This window comes from Tachypleus tridentatus, chromosome 10, assembly GCF_004210375.1.
Source record: "Tachypleus tridentatus isolate NWPU-2018 chromosome 10, ASM421037v1, whole genome shotgun sequence".
NCBI lineage: Eukaryota > Metazoa > Arthropoda > Merostomata > Xiphosura > Limulidae > Tachypleus > Tachypleus tridentatus.
The window spans coordinates 176,094,477-176,121,678 of NC_134834.1; the positions used below are offsets into that span (position 1 = coordinate 176,094,477).

At 30.8% G+C, this 27,202-nt stretch overlaps 1 protein-coding gene across 12 annotated transcripts in view; it reads left to right on the forward strand.

The window, feature by feature from the left end:
- Positions 1-26,729, forward strand: part of LOC143230975 (uncharacterized) — a 37,572-nt gene extending 10,843 nt beyond the window's left edge. For 8 of the 12 annotated variants that reach the window (XM_076465335.1, XM_076465336.1, XM_076465334.1 and 5 more), the window contains 4 exons: positions 12,319-12,477; positions 16,452-16,591; positions 22,108-22,282; positions 24,352-26,729. In XM_076465335.1, coding sequence (XP_076321450.1) covers positions 12,319-12,477; positions 16,452-16,591; positions 22,108-22,282; positions 24,352-25,451 — 1,574 coding nt within the window. In that variant the 3' untranslated portion in view covers positions 25,452-26,729. Of the gene's footprint in view, positions 1-12,304; positions 12,478-16,451; positions 16,592-22,107; positions 22,283-24,351 lie in introns of all 12 variants that reach the window. The other 4 variants (XM_076465341.1, XM_076465340.1, XM_076465332.1 and 1 more) reach the window with 2 other exon arrangements.
- The last annotated feature ends 473 nt before the right edge of the window (positions 26,730-27,202 follow it).

The window sequence follows — 27,202 nt, forward strand, 5'->3', positions numbered from 1 at the left end:
TAGTTTCCTCCTGTCCACCATAATTCATCAGCGTAAATAGAACGATACCCTTCAACACTAATTAACTTCTGACAGTTTTTGTGGTCATAAAAGACATTTAGGTGTATCTTGGTCCACCAGTAATTTTTAACACAATTCTTGTTTGAGAAGACTATTATAAATAACTGATTCCTTTATCTTTCAATTCATAATATTTTACTGGAGCACTGTTCACCAAAAGAGACTCAGAGTGACTGAATAGTAGCTCAGTCTCATCAACTTTGTAAATGTTAAATTCCTCTTTAGTTTTTTTTATCCAGATGAATAATCAGGCTTCCCAATGTCTTTCAGAACTAGTTTTTACTCAAGTTCTTAAACTTACAGTTAATATAGTTGAGTATATTAATTATTTCAGTAAAATTGTTTATAAGACTGAATATTATGAAATTATGTCCCTCTTCTTTGTCCCTTGATAAGATCTGTACTCTAGTAAATGTGTTTTCCATCTATTCTAATAACTCAATGTAGAATTGTTTTCATTTCTCATCAACTTTGGACTTCACTGTTTCTGAGTAAGTTGACTGCACTTTGATTAGCTTAGGATATGTACTCACTTTGTTGGGACTTCCTTAGAATTACAAGAGTCTAAAATTACTTATTCTTGAAATTCAAAAAGACAAACCTCAGATTTTAGGCTTTTTCAAGGCACTTTGATTTTCTGGTTGTATCTGTGTTATCCATTAGGATAACTGGAGCCATTATTCTACGAAGGCCAAACTTGAGCTGCAGCTGTTAATTTTGAGTATATTTATAAATTTGATTTTTCCTAAACAAATTAGGTATAACTTCTTCATAGGTTTGCCAGCTATGGTGTGTACCATGACAGGTGTCATGATGATTTTCTGGTTCTTGCACATCCAAATTTAGGCTAAATGTTGTACAGGTAAATTTCTCTTACCTAAAACATTGGGTCTTTTAGATATTCACTTAAGTTCATATGTTTGGTACAATTGATTCATGTTACTACTGAGACGAAACCTTTTGATAAAACCTGTTGTTTACTTCAGTTTTCCTTATGAGAAAAATTTATAATTACAATATATTTTAAAACAACATAATAACTTGTCACTTCAAGAGGTATCTTTTTTTTCTGCTAATATTTGTTTTTCAGTGTTATGATCCTTAAACGAAAGTTTCTACTAATATATTTACTAGCTATTTGTTCTTGAGTATTATAATATTTGTGTTATCCTGTGTTAACAGCAAAAGATTCCTGTACAAACAGAAAAGTCTGCAATTCCCAGAAACTGTGAGGTGGTGATGTTTTTATTAAAACATTTTCAAAGGAAATTAATCCAGAGGGACTTCAAGTTTCTAATGTTGAAGTTAAACTTTACAGTTGTGTTTTGTATAATAAAGAATTTAGTAGAAAAGGTGTCCTTAAAAGACATCAGAGAATACACACTGGGGAGAGACCATACACTTGTGTTGTATGTGGCAAAGAATATGGAACAAACACAAACCTGAAAAAAACATGAGAGAACACATACTGGAAAGAAACCATATAATTGTGTGATGTGTGGAAAAGGATTTAGAACAAATAGTCACCTGAAAATACATCTTAGGATACACACTGGAGAAAAACAGTACTGTTGTGCAGTGTGTAACAAAGAATTTTCTTATAAAAATGTTTTGATAAAGCATGAGAGAATACATACTGTAGGAAAAAATCATTTAGTTGTATTGTGTGTGGTAAAGAATTTAGAACAAACTTTAATCTGAAAATACATCAAGGATACATATTGGAGAAAAACTATATAGTTGTGTAGTGTTTTCTAAAAAAATTAGAAGGTGTGAAACTACATGAGAAAATACACATTGTAGAGAAACAGTTCAGTTGTTAAGTGTGTGGAAAAGAAACTGGAAGGGCCTGATGAGAGGATACACAATGGTGAAAACCTTACTATTGTGTAGCTTGTGCAAAAGAAACTTTGAAAGAATTTGTGCCTTGAAACACATAAGAAGATACACACACACCTGTGAGAAACTTGTATTTCTGTACAGTGTGACAAAGAATGTAAAAGAAATGGAGAACAGCTGTACTAGACATAAATAGTACAGTTGAACCATTCTGGGAAGAGAAAGTAAAACAATGTTGGTGACAAAATTTCATGTACAGCAGTTTGTCTTTATAGATTTGACATTTAAGAAAAGTATTTCTTTAAAAATTTTCAAAGCTAGAATTTTGCTGTATTGCATTGTAAAATACACAACATAAAACTAATAACAATTGTGAATTACTTGTTACTAATCCTTCAGTTCAATTTTCACAAGCTGAATTGTTATAAAATTGTTATTGTTATTGTATATATATATATACACAAACACATTTGTAGATCAGTTTACAATTTAAATGAGGTGAGGTTAAAAAAAAGTTAACATTAAAAAAAAATTGCAATACAAAATAGAAACCAAAATAAATGAAAATTACAAAATCACAGAATAAATTAAAATATTACAAATATTCAAAAATAATATTTCAACGCGCATTACAAATTAAAATTGGAAGTATAAAATACAAATTGAATTTCAATGTAAATTAAGCATTTAATGAAATACAACAAGAAAAAAAATCATGAAACTAGAAAAACAAACTGATCATATTGAAAAACAGTTTCCATAAACTTATAGAAAATATGGATACTTATAACTGTGCAAATTTTGTTGCGAAAGCACTTGTATTGAATATAGTGGTTGTTGTGTTGGACTCCTGTCCTGAAGATAATCTTGATTTCTTGACCTCATTGAAAACATGGTTTAGCACATTACCCAAGTAATAAGGCATGTACCTGAAAAGTGCATTACTAGCTTCCATAAGTGTTTAAACAAGTTCAGTGTGCATGAAGCTTTATATTGGCAGTATGTCCCTTATTTGTTAGGCTGTTTTCAAGTTTGCTAGTAGGTTATGGTAGTCCTGTTGTGAGTGCAGTAGACAGTCAGACACTTCAAAACACATGGCTTCACTGAAAACTTTAATTTCAAAATATTCAAGATGTATGGCCACAGCAGAGCCAGTAGCAACACGAAGATTGAAGATGTAACTGGGTATTTTCAGACAGGAAGAGAATAAGCACAGTGCATACACAGACCATGCTTGATGAGTGTTGATATTGTACTTATAAATGGACATTCTTACAGCATATGTAAGTCCACTGCTAAGATTGCTTTGTGAACAAGACTGAACATATGCTGGTGTGTAACATCCTTCCAGCTTTAACTTACTGTCTTCCCATGAATGCAGTATCTCTCTCCAGTGTCTTGTTGCCTTACCAGAACCTGAGATCATTTGGACAGTGAAGTCTGCAAGTTGGTTGATGTTTGTGATTGAAAAACTATAAACTTGAGGGCCAAAAAACTCAAAATTCACAGATAGTGTGATTTCTGATACAAGTTAAATGTGATCGAAATAAATAAGTAGATTGATTTCTGATTTCAGTTTATCATGCTGTGCTATAGCACAACTCCCTTATCACTTCACAGGCAAATATACCAACACTTGCCAAAAACTTAATATGAGTGCTTAGAAAGTGAAGATTCCAGTGTCCTTTCATCATATTGCTTCTTCAGTTTCCAGTCAATTTAAGTCAATCATTTCCCTTGGACCTCATCTAACAATTTAGGTAATTGTTAAGTATTTATTTTAATGAGATTTGTGAACTATACTTCACAGAAATGCCATTATAATATGGCTAGTTTGATTTAGAAGTTATTTCAAGACAACAGATCAATGTCTTGCCACAAAATATTGCTTGATGATCTATGAAAGTTAGGGTTGCATTTCCCTTTCAGCTGGTTATCTTTCAACCACTCAGCTGTACTACCTCTTCAATAAGAGTATATCACCCAATTATCAAGGAGACTGCTTCTTTACTAATGTTAACTCATCTGACTCCTTATGAACTGAACAGTCAGCTACTTACTGCTGGTTTTTTCATTTGTTTCATCTAAGTTGAGATTATGTGTCATGGTTCTCTACATCAGTGTCAACTCGCTATTCCACTTGATATCTGGATTTCTTGAAAAGGCCTATTGGAGGTATGGTGCTTATGTTTGTTTGTCAATTTATTTAACATGTTTGTGCATGCCAAGTAATAGATGTAAATGTCATTTCAACTCATTGAGCTGTTGACATGAAAGGTTGGAGATGATCGAGTACTCTCTGAAGGTTGTTTTAACCTATATTTTAACTTCTGGATAATTTCAATGCTGTTAACATTCTTCACTAGTTATAGTATTGTAAAATATTATTAATATTTCCAATCAATTCACATTATGCTAATGGCACTTTGAGACACTGATAGCAAACTTGAAACATACTTTTGTGATTGGCTGGTTTTTATTTATCAAAATGATTCCATATGAGTGAAAATTTTCAACATCATCTGTAATGTCTAACCATAATTCAGGCACACTTTGGAGCACCTTAAACATAATTCACCTGAATATTACAGCTGAGATGAGAATGTGTTAAAGACAACTGTTATATATCATAGGCTGAATGGCTAGTCATTTGCATTTCAGAATAAATTTCTGTTTTTCATAAACCTAAATTTCCTCAACAGTGAACTACAGTTTTACAGCTGTAGTTCTTGTGTTGTCATTGTTATAATAATATAAATTCCAGTAATAATATTTTGTCTGTGAAATGTATTTTAACATGTTGATAAATATGTGTATAGCTAATAAATTTAGTCTATTAATTTTTTCAACAACAGTGATTATTTTAACAAACACTAATGAATTAAGATGCTGAATACAATAAGTATCTTCACATAATACATTTGATATATTTACAATATCTTTTCATATTCTATTTGTCTAAATTTCTCTTCTAAGTTGTGAAATTAAATACATTAAATGCACCTATTTTTTGTGGAAATATGTATGTACATACCATATGTTTCCTCCTGTCTTAGTTAATATACAAATTTTCAACATTTCAATAATTATTGAACATGCATTCTGAGAGTAGATAGATAGTCAAGGAAATCAAAACACTTAAGTTTCTTTTGTCCCAGTTAATTATGAAACTGTGTCATTCATTTAGGGTTTCACATGTAATTCCTCATGAGAAAAGTTACTGCAGCACTAAACATGCTGTATAGAAATTGATAAGTATCTCTTTTCACTGACAAGTCAGGTAGTGTGTCAGAGATACAACATGTTTTTTCTGTTTGTTTGTTTTTTTTAGTGGGAGTGTCTGTAGGTCAGATGGGTAGTGCTTGTGTGCTGTGAAAGGAATAGCATTGCTGTTAGTAGTGTATAATTCTATACCTTACTGTCCTGAAACAAATTAAGTAAGATTTAACTTTGGTTTTTAAGATTACGTATGTTTAGAGAATTGCAGATATTTTCAGTAAATGAATCACTCTAATACATTTTCTTTTAGTTTTTAATGTGTTTGTGTTTGAATCTCTGTCCAGTTTCTTTTTCAAGCGAAACTCAGTTGTAGTTAAAATAATTCGGATATCAGATTTTTTTTGCTTTGTAATAGATTTTTCTGACTAGCCTCCCATTATTATCTGGTGTGTACCAAATCATTCAACAGAAAATCATTGAACCTTTAAATACCATAAGAATAATGATAAGTGAGAACCAAATATATAATATATATCTGTGCACAACTTTAACTTTTTAATTCTTGTTCTTTCTTAACTTGTAAGTGTTTAAATTAAGCTTATTTAGAAATCTGTAATAATGGGTTTTTATGTACAAATATAATTTATTGATTCAATGCAGTTATTGGATTATTGGGACAAAGTACATTTTCTGTCATGATTACATCTCCTTTGAAAAGGTTTATTGAGAAATAAGTATTAAAATCTACAAATAATTTCATTGTAAAAACTTTACTTGCATATATATTTTACATCCTGTGAATTTCATCAAGTTTAATCATTCAAAATATACTATAAGTTTTGTGGTGTATAGTTATTTCTTTTACATGTGATTGTGGTGTATTACATGTATATAATAGTGGAGAATTTAAAACCATTCTGTAATAGAAAGAGAGGGCATTTTGTTTTTGAATGTTCAAATAGTACTTCAAGTTAATAGCAACAGTCCATTAAATTACAAATGTTATTGGGTTTTTTCTGTTTACAAATATGTTTAGAGATTGTGAAGAAACTGGAATCATGTAACAGTGATGAATCGGTAAAATATTAAACAGACCAGGAAGCAGAAAAAGTGAACTTGTTGTAAAAGATTATTACAGTGATACCAGTTTCATTTGTTGTCCAACAGATGCAAAATAAAAAAACACTAAACCTATCTTGGGTCTATTATTAAGACTTAGAGAAGGAAGAACTGATATCTGATTAGTTCATGAATGTCTGTGGCAGTGAAATCAGCCTCCAATTTATTATGCCAATGAGTGAAAATTAAATTCAGTAATTGAGATAACTTTTTGAACTGAACGTAAAAAAGAGAATAATGTTCTTTGTTTTTCACAATAGAAAATATTTTTTATAATACCTTGAGAAATTCACCTAATTACTTACATAGTTTTTATGCTTTAAAGATGAGACATATTTAATTTTACATAAAAGCACCCAGTGACTTGGAATGAACAGAGAAATTAACCTACATATAAAGATCTAGATTAATGTGAAGTGAAAACATGATTGATGAAGTAATATGTGCACATGAAGAACATGCCTCATGTATAGAGCAAAAATGAAATAAAGGTGGATAGAAGTACAAGAGACTTTTTTTCACAAAAATTTCTATTGAGATGAATTATTTATTTTCATTATGCAATGCCATTAATTTGTGTGCATACAAAATGAAAGTAATCAAGAGAGTTGAATGATCTTACTATGCCAGCAATTAATTGTAAAACTGTGTATCATCGTGACTGGTCGGATATGTGTTTATATCTTCTGCTACATGTACATATGTACATTCTGTCTACAAACTTAGGTATATAATATTAACTTTTCATCAAAGCAAACTCCTTGTAATAATTAGAACTAGAAATCAATCCAGTAAGGAATACAACTAATTAATTATACTGTGTTTACATTATTATTTAAAATGATTAGAAAACAATGAATTGTTGTTGGCCTATCCTGTTTTCTGGCTTCTACCTTGTCAGAAAACAGGATAGGCCTTGTTTATTCTCATACAGCCTGTATTGTATCAGTTTTGTTGCAACAAAATGTAATTGAACTCATTACAGTGGGTTCAGTTTTATATATAAAGTTATTAGTATTCCTTTAGTTATTTTATCTTGAGAACCAATTGCTTAATCCACAAAAAGAGCAGTACCTTGGCTAATTTCTACCTCAGCAAACATGTGATAGTGAAAATTAAATTTATTGCAATGTGATGTCCAGACATACTGTGTGTTCTACCCTCTTTAGTGTCATAGAAACTATTAAAAAGTTTTAGGTATGTAGTTTCTGTGCTGTAATGGTGACAACATGTGGTCCATTATTATTGCATTGTTCTAGAGCAACTGAAGGCCAATAGTATGAAATATAACATCTATCGAGTCCAGGTCTACCAGTCTGTTGCTAGCCAGAGCAACTTTGCCCCAGCTCTGGTTCAGACTGCAGATAACGAACTGAAAAGGACTGTAAGAAATGATAATGGATGTCTTCCATTTATCAGAACTTTTTACCTGTCAGGTGAATCAGTGGGCATCCATGGATTAAAGCTAAAATAATCTTTAGGTTGAGCAAATGATGACTGAAAGTGTGTAATGTTTCTTTCTTTTTGAACCATCATGTAGGAAAGATTGGCAGAATGTATGAATCACGTGTTGTGAATATTATTTATTCTTCAATGCAAGAATGGTCAGATGATTGGGAGACTGTTTTCCAAAATATAATAGAAATTCCTTGCTTTTCTGGCCCGGCATGGCCTAGAAATTCCTTGCTTTGGTAAAAGAGTAGCCCAAGAGTTGGCAGTGGGTGGTGATGACTAGCTGCCTTCCCTCTAGTCTTACACTTTAAATTAGGGACTAGCTTTGTGCGAAATTCCAAAACAAACAAACAAACCTTGCTTTTCTAAGCCATCATAGTAGCATAATGAAAATACAATGAAGCAAAACTAAACCCTGTACATAAACAGTAGAAATACAAAAATTTCAAAACAAGTATATTGAAATGGCCTTTTTTTGTCCCCTTCAAACTCGTTCAAAAAATAGGTCAACATACACTTTTCACAGATGTGGAATTATTAAAGACAGTAATTAGTAAATTTTTATTAATTAATTTATTAATAAATAAGTAAATAATCTGTAATTTAAAACACCATCTAATTAACCATGCACACACACATATATATATATATATATACAAATAACAGTTGAATTAAAATATATAAATACATATGCTTAAGAAAAAAAAATTTAAATACATAACCAGAACAGTTTGCAATGCATGTTTGCATATACACATTCATGCTGGGAAATGGCACTGGAATTTACTGATGATGAAATTCCTTCGTGAACATTTTTATAACCTTCTGACTTGGATTTCAGACCCAGCAATTGTGTCATGAGAAGGCTGTCCATTAGTTAAGCTGTTTTGGCTGGCCAAACTGTCATTATCTTAAAATGATCTTTAAATGTATTGGCAAACTATCATGCAATAGAAAATATTTCAAGACCACTTAAAATAATTATAAATTGCTGCTTATTCAAAAAAAACAAAAAAACAGACAAGTCCAGAATTTCATTCTTTGAATATCTGGATTACAATACTAGTTAAGATAAATTTTATTTTTCAAAGGCTCAACAGAGCATAGATGTTAAAGAGGCATAATGTGTAGTTATGACTGTGAAATAAGTACTAATCAAGCAACACTTTTGCAGACTTAATATATACTCACCTGTTTTTGCTTATGAAACATGTGCCCTGAGGACTTCCCTAGGTTTCCACTTTACCAGCTATCTTGTGATTTTGCTGCCCTATGTCACTTCTGCTGAACAGTGGGAACACAGTGCCATATTTCTGAATTGATGTCTTTCCTGTTCTACCATCTAGTTGTCACATAGATAGAGTCTGATTCCAGTAGAAAGCATGGGAATCAAAACTGTTAAGGTCCTAAACAATGGAGCTGATTGGAGATAGTGGCACTAGCCATATCTTTGACCATTATCCTTTGCCATTGCTTTTGTTGTCTTCGTTATTGACTTCCATTTGCAAATTGTGTACTGGTTTTGAGCCCAAATTAGAGATTCACCATGTGGATGTTATTTTCCATTTCCCTTTAATACACATATAGCCACAACATTATGAAGAAAAATTGTTAAAATAATATTCTGTACATCTTTTTCATTATTTAAAATAATTCACTCTCTATGACTGAAAATATTCCTATCACAACAAAATAAAAAACTGGATACACCTCTTGTACATATTTTACTAAATATTTAAGTTTTCTTTATGAATTTTATTTGCTACTGATAAGTTCACCTTATCATCAGACTAAAATATTTTCTGCACTATGCTATGAGAAACAACAGGTAAAACTCTGTTTTTTTCTCTCTATTCATACTTGAGACTTTATTACTTTTATATCTTTCAGGAAATTCACTCTCTGTCAAACGTTTGAACATCACAATAGAAACATTATTAATATTAGTGAAAATAGAAGATATGCTCCATTTTACAATAATGTTTTCTAGGTAAGTTACCACAGTTAATTTCATATTTGGAAATTTTTAAAACCAAAATCAAATCCTTTGTCCCCATGCCCTTGGGGTTAATTGCAAAAATCTAGTGAGTACAGAGTGGCATACAGCATGTAGTTTTTACCATACAACTAGATCATGGGAGTGATCCTTTTGAAATGTCAGATTACACTTTGCATCAGAAAATTCACTCAGTGACTTGAAACGACTTGGGTTGCAGCAAGATACTTCCTTTCATTTATTAGTTGCACAAACTAATGGCTATGTCAAGTTTTATCCAAGATGTACAGTGTTTCACTTACCAATAAAAAAAACGTAACAAGAATATGTTGTAAGTGATGGTACTTCAAATCATTCCTGATTGCAGTGTGGAATAGAGATGTGGCTGAGTTTTTTATTAGCTTGCAAGAGTATTTGGATCATATTGAGACTTCCCCAAATGGTTCAGACTTAACAAGCAAATACATGTCAATGATTCTCAGTTAACCATGTTTCCCTAAAGTTTCTCTCTTGGCTTTGGTGTGTACTTCTCTCTAACTAGAATAACTTACTATGTTAGTAAAGTGTTCATTTAAACTTTTATACACAAAAGGTTGCACAAGGGTTAGTACATACCTTTAACAAAAACTCTCCAATAAATACTGATGTCACAGCATCAAATTTCCCTTCACTGTATTTTCAGATGAACTGATCTCCATAATAGTGTCAGATAGTTAAATCTGATAATAACAGCAAATTTTATCAGGAAATAAGTCTCACAATCTGTGTTTGATAAATTCACCAAGTTCTACATATGGTAAAAAATAAATGGATTAAACACTTTATATGGACAGTGAAAACAATAAATTTCTTTCTTTAGACATAACTATATAAAAAGAAGGGTGTTCATATTTATGTCAACAATCACGTTGGATTAATGAATAACTAGCTCATCAGCTTTATGACTCACAGATAAATCTCTGCTGAATTAATGAAAAAAAAAAAGAATTATAATTTAGCCAAAAAACGTGCAACTATATTTAACAGGTAAGCTCACTGATTTGTTCTGTTGATAGGATTATCTCATGACATATGTTCTCTCACATTGGTTGGCTGTAGAACTTGAACAATGTCAGCCCATACAGCAAAAGGTACTACCATACTAATCCTTTCGACCTGTATGTTATATGTTACTGTGACATCTTTTTGGGCATAATCATTGGTGTAACTGATTAATTTTTGCACATGGGGCAAGTTTTACTGTCTCACTTCCTCCTTCGCATGTACGCTCAAGAGAACAAACAAATAAGTCATGTGGAATATGGTAATTTGAACAACTCTCTGGACATTGTATTTATGCTTTCAACTGCATAGAAAACAACCGAATGGAAAATATTTAAAAACTATACATCACTAAAGCAGGTAGAAGACAAATGAAGGCTTAAATATATTAAAGTTTTTTTATATGAGCTATTATTCAATTCTGACTTTTTGTATCTTTTAAAATCCATTGAAAATTAGTTAATTTCTATCAATGACATAATAATATGTAGAATTTTACAGTGTATACTTATTCAAACTTTTATTTTTACAAAGGAGTTTAGCTGCTTGCTTTGTTTTAGCCACAACTACACAACAGGCAGTTTTCACACTGTTCATTACAGGGAATCAAGCTGTGAATTTGAGTGATGTAAGTCTGTTAGATCATCCCTGATTTATCATTGGGGTAAACAGAATTATTTGTTTCTTTTTAGCATAATGGCTCTCTGTGGTTCACCACAACTACCAAAAAATACTGTTTTGTAATAAGAACTGTCAGACTTCCTACTGAGCCACTGAGAAAAAGGACAAATACGTTTAATTTGCTTTTAATGTTGTAAATCCGTTGATGTAACAGAATATACATTATTAATTATATTTTACATAAATATCCCTTAAAAAGCACCATATTTACCTACCTTCTTCCTAGTAATAAGTAGCCATAGGCATAACTGTATAATAAATTCACTAGACTTGATCGTGAGATGTGATTAAGTGATTGTTACATGGTGCTTGAACATAGGTAAAAGCAAGTATTACAAATGTTTGTGTTATTGTGACAAAGATTGTTCATTTTTCATTATTATGCAATTTAAGAGCATAAAAGTTTTATGTTAGAAAATAATTAATCTTTGTTCTTCTGAAGATTTGTGTGTGAATTTGTAACAAAACAACATGGCATGAGTACATGATAAAGATATATTTTATGCTATATAAAAAAATTTTTACTTGAACTGTACTGTTGTAACTTGTAGGCAGATATCAAAGAGCAAGAAGCCTAACATTAAAATCAGTGTAGTTTATCTGGAGCCACTATTAGTATCAGGGCTAGGTTCATTTGTACATATGCAAGCCATGGCAATACTAATCTAATCAAAAACACTAAGTGTGAAAAACAGGTGCAGCCAGAAAAGTATTAAGTATGTTGCTTAAAGGAATGAAATCAAAATTTAGGGCTAAACTGGTATGGTGGCTACACTTACAGCTTTGATTTTACAGCAAACATTCATTGATTAATTAAACAGGCCACGTTTTTTGTTCAACTTGTATTATAATTTTGAGTTTATTTTTGAAGATTTTGACACTTTTTGAGAAACACAGGTTTTTCTTTGTAGGCTTAACACAGGATTTATTCAAGCATGAAACAAGTATCAGTGATGCAGCAATGGAAATTTTAGAAATAAAAATTGAGCCTGTATCTGGTAAAGATCAGAATGTTGTGTTGGATATCAAACTGATGGAAAGTCAAGAAAAAGGTGTAACACTACCCAGTAGTAAGTAAACATATATATATTCTGACTTAAACTTCTTGGGTTTTTGCTGATTGTCTTCATCATTATAGTATATATTGGCATTTTAGAATGTAACAACATTCCATATTCATGTATTCTTAAGATGGTTGGTATGAGTATTATTTTTTTTTTGGTAAGTGATAATATTTGTGTGAAAGATTTTTGTAAGTGATAATATTTGTATTACAGTTCCATAAAAGATTTTTGTAAGTGATAATATTTGTATTACAGTTCCATAAAAGATTTTTTTAATGATGTTGTTACAGTTTAGTAAATTCTTTTCACATTCAACTCTGGTGGTAGTGATGGTTTTTAAATCCATTACAGCCTTTGTAGTGTTCATTCAGCTGGGCTAACTGGAATTTTTTTAAACTATTTGTAGCTTAATAAGAAAGCTAGTTAAGTTGTATTAGTTTTGGAATATTATTTTTATGTGATAATATTTTGTGTTTTAAGTTGCATATATGAAATGAAAAATATTTTAGAATGGCATAATTGAAAAAGTAGATTTATGAGACAGCAAAAAGTGTAGATATAGGTACTAAATTTCTTATTTATGTATTTCTTTTTACTTACTGTTGTAAAAGTAATTAAACTGTAAAAATTAGAAACTTAATTGTTTAGAGTAAGAAACTTAAAATTACTTGTGATACTCTATGATACATCATGAGATGTGATTGTAAGTTGATCATTTGTGCTTGTAACGTTTTGTTTACGCAATATATCTGGCTTTGAGAAATGACTCGTGTGTCTAAGTGTAGCTAATTATACCCAGATTTGGAAAGGCTATAAAAATAAATGATGTTTGATTATCTGTTACAATATGCAGTCATTCTAGAACGAAAAAAAAAGTAATTTAGATTTATTTCATATTTTCCAACGTTTTATTTTTCTACTATTAGTGCCAAGAGAGAGATATGTATAACATACAAAATATAAAGCTTAACTAAAATGAGCATTTTAATATTCATTCAGGAGTTTTTTGAGGTTATAAAATGAAGAGAAGTAGTTTTATTCTTAACACAAACTCACCTTGCACTTTGCCTAGTCAAGAGTCTGAGTCAAACTGACTTCGTAAATATACATATAACCTGTAGCTAAAATACTTTATTAAAATATCTGACTTTGAGTATACAACAGATTTACAATGTTTTCTAAAAGCTTGCCAAATTTTAAGAAGGTAAACTTATTGAATTTAGAGTTGTGTATAGTTTCATAGGCTTAATGTTACTGAAGATTTGTAAGAGAATTGAGTGGTCCAAGTGCAAAGTAATTTTTATGTTAAGACTAAAAATGCTTTTTTCATCTTTTCACATTTCATTTGAATAACTTTTAAAACCTCTTCAGGGAATTTTTTCTTGTCACTAACTTTTGTATTTCATCTGTTATTTTCTCTACCTAATTATATATGGACTTGGTCAATTTTACCTACCTACCTTTTAACTGCCACAAAAAAAAGGAAATAAATCCACATTACCCCCTTTTTTATTTCCAAAACAAAGCAGACTGTAACAGAAAATTAACTGTTTATCCTAAACATCTTAAGGTTCACAACAATTTACATCTGTTTCAACTTAATTTTGTTGTCTTATTGCTCATTTAACTGTGTCTAACTAATAATCCCATTATGATTCACAGAGCAAACATGCAGTACAAGTTAGTGTTAAGTGGTGTAATGCATGAGCTACTCAGGACTAATTCCTCTTGGAGAAATTTTATTATTTATTTTCATTTTCTAACCTTAGTAAATTCCATGTGTTTACATTATAGTTACTTTTATAACAATAAGTAGAATATGTATGGAAAAACAATAAATTCAGTACTTATGTTTGGACTTTTGGATTTTTTTCTTTTGTTGTTTGTTTCTTTGCTGTCAGTCCATTAATGAAACTTAAACTTACTCTTGTGTTTCTTTTTGCAGGGATTGTACTGGGAAACTAAATAATTATTTATTTCAGATTTTCATTTAAGAAAATAAAATATTATGCACACAAAGCAAACAATGTCTTATAACTATTATAATTTACCTTGCTTTTTTGAATTAAAGCATAGATTTCTTAAAGTAATTGCTTAGAGAATTGCATTTAAAATGAAAAACTTTGTTCATTTTCATTCATTTTAAAACAAAAACAAATGTCTGGAAGGGATGACATCTGAATACCTATTCATGTATAAACATTAAAATTCAGTATTCAAACCATAATAAAAATATTATTGTCTGTAATTAATTCCATTCTTCAACATGTTATTAAATATATAGTTTTCCAGGTCATTTTACTATCATGTTGAAGTATTACCCCAAAAAAACTGTTTGTACACTCTAAAGAGCAACATAACACTTTAATATAGTATAGACTTTTATAAAACAAAACAGATAAGCCCCAATGAAGAAAATGAATTTTGAAACCATTTTATAGTTTGCTGCTATTTTTTTTTAAATAATTTTACTAATACATTTGTATGTTACATCACTGAGATTTCTTTGGACTTTTTTATGTGTTAAAGGCATGCTTTTATTAAAAGAACCATACCAAAGCAAGTTATATTGCAATCTGTTTGGGGTCATATTTACCAGATTACATGACCAAGAAAAAAATTTTGGATGTCATGTATAACAATTGCTTCATTACCTATCATCTAAGTAAAAGGTAAAAGTAATATTTACTAAGTTTTGCATTATGTTTATTTTTACACATCCTAGCATGGACTAGTTAGTATTGATGTAGTGATTTGATTGAGAAAATGGGAATGTGTAGACAATACAATGCCTTTATAGAACACTTGGATATTATACTTTTAGCATTTATAATAATTTGTACATAATTTATAGTCAATAGAAAAAGGTGGAATTTATACAATTGAATGTGAATGTGGATTGTTTATATTTAAAATATCATTTAGTAAATATAAAGAATGTATAAAAAAATTAAAGGACTGAAATTTCCACCATAGCTGAATAGGTATAAAGCACATAGCAAAAGATATGGGGAAAAAACAGTAATATTGACTCAACCAAAGAGTATTGGAGCAAATAATAGAAATGATAAAATTTGGAAAAGATCATGAATAAGTAAATAGAGATAAAAAGTCTGGCAATCATCTAAGAATGTGACAGGACCTCTTAGATGTTTGTAGAAAAGTAAACTTACATGCAGGTCACATGATCTAGGTGAGAGGAAATAAGTATAACAGTTATACCAAGCAAGTTCACTTCTGATGATGATGTGGAAAATATCAAAACATGTAGAATCGATATTTTAGATTGGCCTGAATTTAAATTGTTTTTAATTATGTATCTCTTTCAATGTTGTGTGCTCTTTATTATTTAAGTGTAGATCACTTGTTGAACTACTACTAAAAATAAAGATTTGGGGAAAAATGCCATGGCTTTAAAAAATAAACCAGAAATTATAGTATTAATGAAAATAATATTATTCAATAATAAAATTATTCAAATTGGTCAAATTTTTCCTCCTATCAGTTTAATTGTTAGAAAACTCTAGTCATCATAATAGTGAAATTCTTTAAAGAATATTACTATTACATTGTTTCATTAAATCATTAAATAATTCTAAACAATACATGTGATTTTTATTGACCATAATTATTAAGCATTTTAGTATAACCTTAATGTTATTCCATAAATTGTTTTTACTTTATTGGTTATTTTTTGAATTAGAGAATTTTTGCCAGTATAATTTTATAGATTCTCAGTGCTTATTACAACTTGAAAATCACTTTAGCTGATTAGGCTAATTATTGGTTGGTCAGTGTTTAATTACCACACATTCAGTAATGACATTTCTGCATTTCATTTTTTCAGGGCTGGTTTTGAAGAAATGTACTATTGCATGGTATAAAAATACTTGCTAAGCTATACTTTGTAGCATTTTGTACCAATATTTCTTTTTGTTATAATATAGTGATATGTAAAATCATCATATCTACTGTTACAGATAAAAATATATTACTAATACCTCTAGCAACTGGGATAGCTGCCTCCTTAGAAAAAGAAACTTTATATGCTGCCCATGAGTCAGTTATAGCAAAAGATGGACAAGAAATGAAACATGCTGGATTAGTAGAAAATACTGAGGTAATTTATTATCAAGAACTTGTACAATTTTCTTACTGGGGAACAGTGACTACATTTATTATGTGACAACATTATTATTGCATTCTTCATTTAAATAATGTCACCCTAGTAAGTTGATAAGTGAACATTTGTTTCAGTTTTATAATTCAGTGGAAATATATGTTGTTAATATCATATAAGTTTTGTCAGTTTCTTCATTGCACTTGTAGAATGACCACAGATATTGATATTATCATACCATACAATTGGCTAAAATAGGTTTTATTCATGACTGGTTGACATCTTGGGACTTAATGCTGAAGAACCTACATTAAAAAAAGAACATATGAAAAATGCATAGCTGTATCATTCCTATATTCATGTTTTACATTTTCAAAATGTTTTTTTATTGCTTATTTTGTGACATTTTTCCCCTGGTGAAAAGTAGTGTATTCTATGAATTTGTGTAATAATATTTAATATTGAATTTAGCAATTTTTTTTATCCTTCAATTCATACATAATCATGGAATTGGTTCCAAAAATAAAACTTAATGTATAGTGTACAGAGCATTGGGTATTTTATATCTTACAGTCATTTAATATTCATCCATTATTGGCTGGTTATTTATTTTCTGTTTCACCCTGTACTTAAGCTTTTTAAAGGAACTACAAACTTCTGTAAGAAAGCTGATTCCAAGGGGTAATAATAACATCGTTTATGCTAGAATTATGATTTTCTTAGCTCATATTAAGCGTTACTTAGCTTAGTTATAGCCTGTTCCCAAGTACTAATAATGTGATTTTCTAAAACAAATGCAAAAATCTTCACACTTTTTTGAGAATCCCATAAGCTGTGAACACTTGATAATAGCAATTAGATGCTCAAATAAGACTATACCTGAACGTTACCAGTTATTTGGAAGCACAGTAGAGTAACAGATTGAATGTGGCAGCTGTTGTTTCCTCAGCCCATCCCCACATACTAAGCACTACGATGCCTAGTGATATTCTATAGAAATTGTTGTTGGAACAGCATCATATCTTTTTTCGTTTCATCGAAAAAAGCTCTATTATTAACAGAAACACTAATTTTGATTAGTTGATATTCTTCATGATTCTGAAACTGTCCAATCAGGAGGAACAATGTTTAATTAACTAAAACAATTAAGTAAGAAGAAATCATAATGATAATGTTTTGAATAGTCAGAAACATTAATTATCCAAAATACATACCAGCTTTGTTGATACAAATGACAAAGCAATGTAATGAAACTGGAAATACAATTCACAAAATACTGAAAACCAGCCAAACAACCAATCCAGCCAACAGAACTAATGATGTATCATTTGACTGCAAAACTTTATCATTATGATTTCTTCTTACTTAATTGTTTTAGTTAATTAAACATTGTTCCTCCTGATTGGACAGTTTCAGAATCATGAAGAATATCAACTAATCAAAATTAGTGTTTCTATTAATAATAGAGCTAGGAAATTAAATTTATTACCCATGAGTACTGATTACATCTATCAGTGTTTTGTTAGCTTAATGAGTAATCAAAATAATCAACTAAATAAAATTAGTGTTATTACTTATTATTACAATTATTACTTATTTATTTCAGCTGTTGATTAACTGAAATTATAATTAAACTGTTTATCATGAAAATAAAGAACTAATTAAAATTAGGGTTTCCAGTTATTTACTGTTCTTCATTATTCAGACCATGCAAATATTTGAAATATTGTCATCATATTTGTTTCTTAAGCACAAAGCTACATAATAGGCAGAAGGGATGAGATGAGATACCTTGTGATTTGAGATTTTTGAGTTCAAGCATGTGTTTGTTATTCTAAAGCAACTAAGGCTATATTCTACTGTCATTATTTTTGAATTGCTAAATAAAGGAGCACCATCTACCAGACAGCACCCACTACCAGCCTTTATTTATTTCTTGTGTTATTTTTCTCTTTTAATCTGGGGACAGAAGGAATGGCAGCAGGGAGTTTCTGGGTTGAACTTATTTTTAATATTCAACAAATTGTAGTATAAAGACAGCCCTTGGTTCCTAAGGTTTTGTGTAGCATCTTCCTCATTATTCAATTGAGTGTTGCTGCTGAGTTGACTAACTCATAAAGCATGCTCTTGAACTGATAGCATCTGTCTGGTGTATTTTTATTGAGTACAATAACTCACGGGGTTAAAATTCTGTACATGTGTGTGGATATTCTTGGTAAGCAGTAATACAGTCTTTAGGTACCTAGCCCAGTCACATATTCTTTTCTGGCAGATCCTCTTCAACATGCTCTTTAAGATTACATCAACTTTTTCAAAAATCCCATTAAATCTGGATTTTTGTGTGGTGGCAAAATGAGTCTCACATTTCTTGTATTAATTCTAAGATAAACTGGGTCCCTCTGTCATGTATGATTTCTTTTGGCAAATCTTCTAAGCAGAACACTTGCAAAGGGTTTCTGCTACTCTCTTCATCTCTATCTTTGACAATGCCATGACTTTTTGGTAATGTGTCATTTAGTCAGCTACTGTCATCATGTACCAGATACATTTGCTAGTAATCTGATCAAGTCCACTCATTTATAAGATACATCTTCCCTAGTGACACCTTTGCTACCTTTCCTTTAGGTATTATCCTATGTCACATGACCTACATAATCTGGTCTCATCTTGGATGAACACTGACCAATGAAGTAGCTAATGATTCTTTCTGCTGTCTTTTGCTATTCCTAAGTGCCCTTCCACAATATCAACTCATGAGCCAACTTCATCACTTGAATCTGGTATTCTATTGCTAATATGATCTATTTAACTTCTCCAGTTGAACTGTCTTAATAGATTTGTTACAGCACTCCCTTCTGGCATTTTATTCTGTAGATTCTCTTCATCCCTGGAACTATCCCAAAGTTTCTGCAGTTAAGGGTCTTCTGTGCTTCCTTCAGTTTCCACAGATCTTCATTCAGAATGTTACTTTTGAGACTTGCTGGGGCTTAATGTCTTGCTTGATTTTCTTCTTTTGAGCTTTTGTAGTGACTGCAGATGCCTCATCAGTCTCCTTTTGGTCCGATTCCTCCAAATGTCTACTGCCTGGTTTATTCTAATCAGTAAGTCATAAATGGGTATCTTCATACACATGGCTTCAAAGCCCCCAAGTAGTATGAGATGTCCATCTTTATTCTTGTTGTGGGAAACTTCCTCACTGTCTTATTAATCAGTACACTCAGATATACCTTGTCCATCATCTGGCCATCAGATACTAGACTGGTTTTTACTGCTACATCCAGTATCTTATAATATAGACTTTTACTTTCTTGTCCCATGCAGATAGTTTTATATCTACAACATAATTACTGTCTCTAGTTTAGTATCTTATGGACTCCACTTTCTTGTCCCTGGCATAGCATAAATTTATATACTGGTATGTTATGGTTTATTGGCACCTCTATGTTTACCACTTGCTCCAGTCACACTGGCACTGCTGATTTTTTTGCTAACTTGAACTGACCATCAATCATGCACTATTTATTCATGGTGTTAACACTTCCTTTTTGTGGTGAATATGATGAGTTGTCTTCTTTTTTTTCAACAACGCCCTTGGTAACAGTCACTTTCCTCGTCTCCTGCCAGCACCATCTCTGTTGGAAGCCCCATCTGTTTTATGTTGGTATTTATGGTGCTGCTTGTTGATGACAGACTTGCGCTCACTTACAGTTCTCCCCATTTTCTGACAAGAATAACATCTCTTCTTCTTTTTGTCTGTTGACTTTTTTATCATCTTTGGTTTATCTTGCTTTTGGTCAGTCACCTCTGATTTTGACTTTTTAGTTTTACTTCCTCCATAGGCTTCCATGTACTATTTTGACAGCTCGGTCATCTCATCCATGTCCTTCAGTACTCTCTTCTTTAGGAATAGTGATGTATCAGTGGAGCACATGATCATGAAATGTTCACATATTAGTAGATCTACCAGTCCTTCTAAAAACTATCTTCACATTTTGCCATGTCAGTCCATTTTATGAAGTATTGCCATAAACATGCCACAAACTGAAATACAGTTTCTCCAGTGTTGGGTTTGACTTCAGTAAACCCACTTTTGACTTGTAATTGTCTGTAACATCTTCTGATGTCATGCCTGCATACATTTGTAGGCCTCTATATGTAGAATGCTTGTTACCTCTACAACATTTTCACCACTGCTGTAGCTGTGCATATATAGGCCTCTTTGCTGCTGTTGTTTATGTATTCTTCAACTGCCATGTATCACTACAGATTCTGGCTGGCTTTCCACTGTCAAGTTTTGTAGTGCTAGTAGGTGTTTGTGACTTGTTGACAATAAATATGAATAATAAAAAATATATAAATACAGCACAATTGTTGTAAAGTAATATATTATAAAAAAAATCAAAAGTATGTATAAATGTCTGTTACACTTTTGGTCACCTCAGTGGTATCCAGAGCTTCATATACTTGTCTCTTTTTTTTTTTCCTTAAAGTTCACAAAGGCTGATTTAGTTACTTTAGAATTCAATTAGCAAGACAAATTATTCTTCTCTGCTTTATTACGACAATACACCCTGTGATTATTTCACTTTAAAAATCACCACTATACACTCTTTATTGCTAAACTCTCAAACATACAGCCTAGAAATAAATAATAATTTTTCAACTCATGTTTATACCTTGACAGAAGTTTAGAACATTCCACACAACACTAGATGTTCTGATACAATAACTCCTAATCAAAATTTAGAAAATTCTAACATGTGGCAGTAAACTCACTATTGTAAACAACAGTGTTACTGATATATTTTAAAAATATATGTATATATAAAACAGCTACTAGTTCATAATGGTTTAACTACTCAGTGTGTGATTTGTAAACAGTTACTTAAACTAAACATAAACTTTTGCTTATAAAAATAACTAAATATGAAATTTGTGCTATATGAACTATCTAAATCACAATACTTGCATGAAACTTAAACTGAAAGTCATGTATATGTAGTAATTAGTGAGCTCATCATGTAATTACTTAAATACTACTAATTGTCCAACTCTAATTAATACTACTTTTGATTATTTCAACTATCAAATTCTTGTGATAATAATGGATAATTTGAATGTAATTAATTTATGAACTTGGTGAGTTATCAACTTTAAAATTCCACTAATTGTCCAGATCTAATTAACAGTGTAATTTTCAGCTTTGCAAATATATAGCTTTAAGTAAATGCTGATATAAATAGAACCATAAAGTTTCTTTGTAAATCTTTCTATAACTAGACTTTAAAGTAGTTGCAAGATGGTATAGACATTAAGTATTATATTGTTTTTTTATTTGTCCTGAAATTATGTACTGTTTAAAATGAAGTATTTATGAAAATAAATATTTTGTTGATAGGCGATACAAAAAGTTTGTTCAAAGAACTGCAGAAGGCAAACATGCCAGCTGAGAAGACTTATGTTTTTGGCTGCTTTAATTTGCTGTTGGGTCATTAAATGTGGTCTTTGTATTTCAGAACACTTTTATCATGGAACAAACTAACCCATCTGGTGATTTTCAAGAAGTTGAGGATGTTTCTAGGTTCAGTAAGAATGATGATGACCTAGATAGTCCAAAAATTGAAATTTTGGGCATTGAAAAAGAAAATGTCTTTCAAGAAGAGATACATCAACTTGACTTTGAGATAGGAGGTAAATTACATGACAACCCACCTTATGATTTGTGCCCTGGCATTGAATATTTGTATTGTAGGTGCAAGTTGTTTTTTTTTAATTTGCATTTAATTATATATGTATATATATATATATATATTGTCTGTGTACATATATATACTTATGTAATAACTGTAAATGTTTGTTGTTCAATAGTTGTTACTTCAAAAATGTTCCCTGGAGGTGTAATATTTGTTATTTTGATCTGTCATTATGGGGAGGATTATTTGTGTTGCTGTGAATGTTTTTGCACACACACACACATGTGCATGTGTGTGTCAGATATTAGTTATTCAAATTCTATTTAACAAATAAATTTCTCTCCATTGCAGCTTCATGGAAACTTTTGTTGGGATTCATTTGGAGCTATTATTGTATCGCTAGACTGACTTTCTTTGCAAACACAAAGTTTTGTAGTGAAAAAAGAAGTATGCAAATGAAACATCATTTACCCAGGCTGTTATCTTTTCATGCTGTGATGTCACATCATTTATCCTAAATATTGGAGCCAAAGACATGTTAGCATTTCACTATAACTTGTAGCTATTGTTTGGAGTTGTAAAATATAATACATGGAGTCCAAATAATTATGCATTGCGTATCAAACAAAATTCACCATTTTATTGATATTTAAAACTGTTAACATCCAGTGGGAATCCAGTCTTATTTTATTAACTTATTTGCTAAGAGTCTGGAAAAAAGTATTTTCTCCTACTTGATTGCCATCAAGAAGAAAGAACTTCTAAATACAAACCACTTTTATTATGTACACGATTTGAAAAAGTTCTGATGCTTATATACACATGAATATTTAGACTTACATATTTCCAGTGATCAATCCCATAAAAAAAAGTTTGTTTTGGTAAGGATGAGAATTCAAAAAGTAACAGAATTTTTTGTTTCATTTGTGCATAGGCACAGCACATGTACACAAACAAGTCAATGTATATAAAATATTAGAAATCTTAATATGTAATCATTTTTATTCATAGGATATTAGAATAGATTTACATGATTTGGCGCTCTTACAGTACCCATAAAACCAAAAACTGGAAACTTTTTATCTAGATGTGTCATTTTATTTTTGAAAGTATGCAGCTTGGTCTGGATTATTAAATGGATAGTGTGTATATTGTGAACCCATTCAAGTACAAAAGTATAACCTATATACCTTTGTTGTTAATCAACATAACATAAAATGCATTGGATTTTCTGTACATTAGAAGCTAATATATAAGGGACCACTTTTTTCTATGTGGATTTTCACTATCTTAGCTCATTAAAAATGCACAAGTAGGCACACATGCAAATGGATAAGTGAGTAATACCTCTTAGTTTGGGTGCAAAATTTTAAGTTTTCAGGTTCTTTCTTCATGGAGCTGTGGCAATCACACATCAAGTAATGAGCATGGTCACCTTCAGAATCCACTTAGTATGGGTGCAAACTTTCGAGTTTCTTGGTTCTTTCTTCTTGGAGCTATGAGGGTCACAGTTCTTTTCTGTTATTTTTCAAGAACTTGTTTCAAAAAAAGATGCACGTGTGTGCATACACAAAGATAAATAATGATACCCAGTTGCGCACCCTTAGGGTCCACTTAAAATTGGTGAAAATATTGAAGTTTCTTTTCTCTTAAAGCTATAGTGATCACAAATACAAAGACACACACGTGCATATTTGTAATATGAGGAACCACTTCTTTTCTGTGCAATAAATAGTCTTTCTTACCTTTTCAGTCTACATTCATATGTTGAACAAATAAATAGGAATTTTATAAAATTTCAGTGGAATCCAAATGATTTTGATAAAGATTTTAGATTCTAAAAGGTGCTTGAAAAAAATATTCTGAGAGTGCTTGAAATTGATCTAAACAATTCAGTTTGAATCTTTTCTATAAACAATGGAGTTTTGTATACATTTTGAAAGTATCGATACTTACAGTAAGATTTTTATTAGAAAATTACAAAATGTATTTATAAAGTTACTAGACTTGTATATGTGATGTACATATCAATTATTATAATTACATGTCTGTATTTTCTATTTGTAGATTCAAGGACCTACATGAAAAACCATTGTGGAAGACAGTTTTGTGATTATAAAGATTTGATGCAAGAAGCTCTTGATACAAAGATTAGTAATGTTCAGAAGCTAATTTATGATGATAAATATGGTAAAACACTTGCAAGAGAAAATGCCGTAAGATTTCAGATTTCCTACACTGGAGACAAACTATACAGTTGTATAACATGTGATAAAGAGTTTGGAAGAAAAAGTGAACTAAACACACATCAGCATATGCACACTGGTGAGAGACCCTACACATGTTTTGTGTGTGGCAAAGAATTTAGAAAGAGTAGACATCTAAACAAACATAAAAAAATTCACACTGGTGATAGACCATATAGCTGTGTAGTGTGCAGCAAAAATTTTGGGACAAAGACTCACTTAAAAACACATCTGTTGATACACACTGGGGAGAAACCATATAGGTGTGTAGTGTGTGGTAAAGAATTTGGAAGGAGTAGTCACTTAGAAAGACATAAGAAAATTCACACTGGGGAAAAACAATATAGCTGTTCAGTGTGTGACAAAAAATTTAGAACAAAGAGTCATGTGAAGACACATCTGATGATACACACTGGGGAGAAACCATTTTGCTGTGTAGTATGTGGTAAAGAATTTGGAAGCAACAGTGACCTGAAAAAGCATAATAGAACACACACTGGGGAAAAACCTCACATTTGTATAGTGTGTGGCAAGAAATTTGGTAATAAAAATCAACTTGAAATACATGAGAGGACACATACTGGGGAGAAACCGTACAGTTGTGAAGTGTGTGCAAAAGAATTTGGAAGTAACAGTGACCTACGTAAACATAATAGGATACACACTAGGGAAAAACCTTATATCTGTGTTGTGTGTAGAAAAGAATTTGGAACAAATAGCAATCTAAAAACACACATGATAACCCACACTGGGGAGAAACCATACAGTTGTGTAGTTTGTGAGAAAGAATTTCGTAGAAGAAGTGACCTAAAAGTACATCAACGGATACACACTGGAGAGAAACCATATAGATGTGAAGTGTGCGGCAAGAAATTTGGAAGAAGTACTGTGCTAAGCAAGCATAAGAGAACTCACATATAACAGTAAGTAGTCATTTTTACAGTGTCTGACAGAGAATTTGGAAAAATAGGTTATTTCACAGTAAACTTAGGAATAGCTATTGGAGAGAAGTCATAAAGTGAACTAAAGCAGGTACTCACTGGAGAAACTCAACACAGGTGTGAAATGTGTGGCAAAGAATGCAGAAGAAGTGTTCACCTTAATAAATATTAAAAATCTCATTTGTGAAAAAAATGCTTTTCTCGTACATGGCAAAATAATTTGACACATAGGTTATTTAAATGTATAACTGAAAGTATACACACTGAGTTAAATCACACAACTGTATAGTGTGTGGCAAGGAAGTGTGTAAAAGTAATCACTTTAAAAAAATTTTAAATTTGTATTTATGAAAAACAATATATTTGTATACTCTGTGATGAAAACTTTGGAACTGTAGGTAATTTGAAAAATACATACTGGCATGAAACTATAAGATTGTGTAATATGTGTTAAAAGTATGTATCATAATTTGTGAATTAGAAAAATGTTGAGAAATACACACACTCCAGAATAATGACAGTTATAGTGTATCTCAGTATGGCTGGTAAAAGTGTCAATACCCAAACCAGCCATCCTGAGATACATTATACTTCAAGTGGGTTTCTCATCATCACAGACAGTTATAGTGTGTATAAAAATGTTAAATAAGGAATTACTTAAATTTTCTTATAGTCTAAAGGCTCGTAATTTAATATATATATAAAATCTTTGTTATTATAAGTTGTTAAAATGATAATGTTATTGTTAAGAGTTCAGGAAAAGACAAAATACTCTATTTACATTTGGTAAATATTACATACAAAGTGTTTAGTTTTTAGTTTTTGTCCCCATGGTTACATATACATATATACATTTTGTCCCCATGGTTATATGTACATATAGTTAATTCTTATTCACTTGGAAATTTGTTCGATATTGAACAGGATTTGTACTTTTTTAATCTGTGAAATTCATAAAAAATGAGACTTAAAATTTTAATATGTGAAACCCTAAGAAAGTGACTGTTTTTGAATCATGGCCTTCAAAAAATTCCATTACTTCTGTTTCAATATGAAATCATCAGATTGGCTTAATTAAAAAAAAATTGTTTATATGAATTGAATTTCTGTATATTTTGGTTTACCACTATGAATTTCATGACTGGAAATTAGTTTGTTGTTGTTTGTTTTTTTTTTATGTATGTATGTGTATACAAACTGTGCTTTGGAATCAGAAAAAGTGGTAATAAAATCTGCAAAGCCAGTTTTGTTATTCAAATCAGTATTTGTTCATTTAAAACAACTTAGAAAGCTTTTCTTCCAAGATATATAAATAAAACTTTTGTTGTGAAAGTTTAATTTGTTGTTAAAGAATTGCATTTGCAAATTAATTCTATGCAAAACATTTTTAGAAAAATGTTAATGTAAGACTTGTTTGTTAATATTTGTTTCTATAATCAGTAGTTACAGATGATTGATGACATATATTGCTGACACCATTGTATGTGAACTATCTTCCCTTGGAATTATATTTAGGTTCAAGCTCAACAAGGAATTTAGGTTGTTTTAGGATCTGCACATTTGGAAGACATCCACAAGTAAAGTTCTAAGCAAGGATGTCAGAATTCCACTTCAAGAAATTTGTCTCACTATTAAAAAAAATGAAAATGTCATTTTTAAAATGTGTATACTGGCCACATACAAACAAACTTGCCCAAATTCTATCCATAAGTAACCACTTAAAAACCAGAT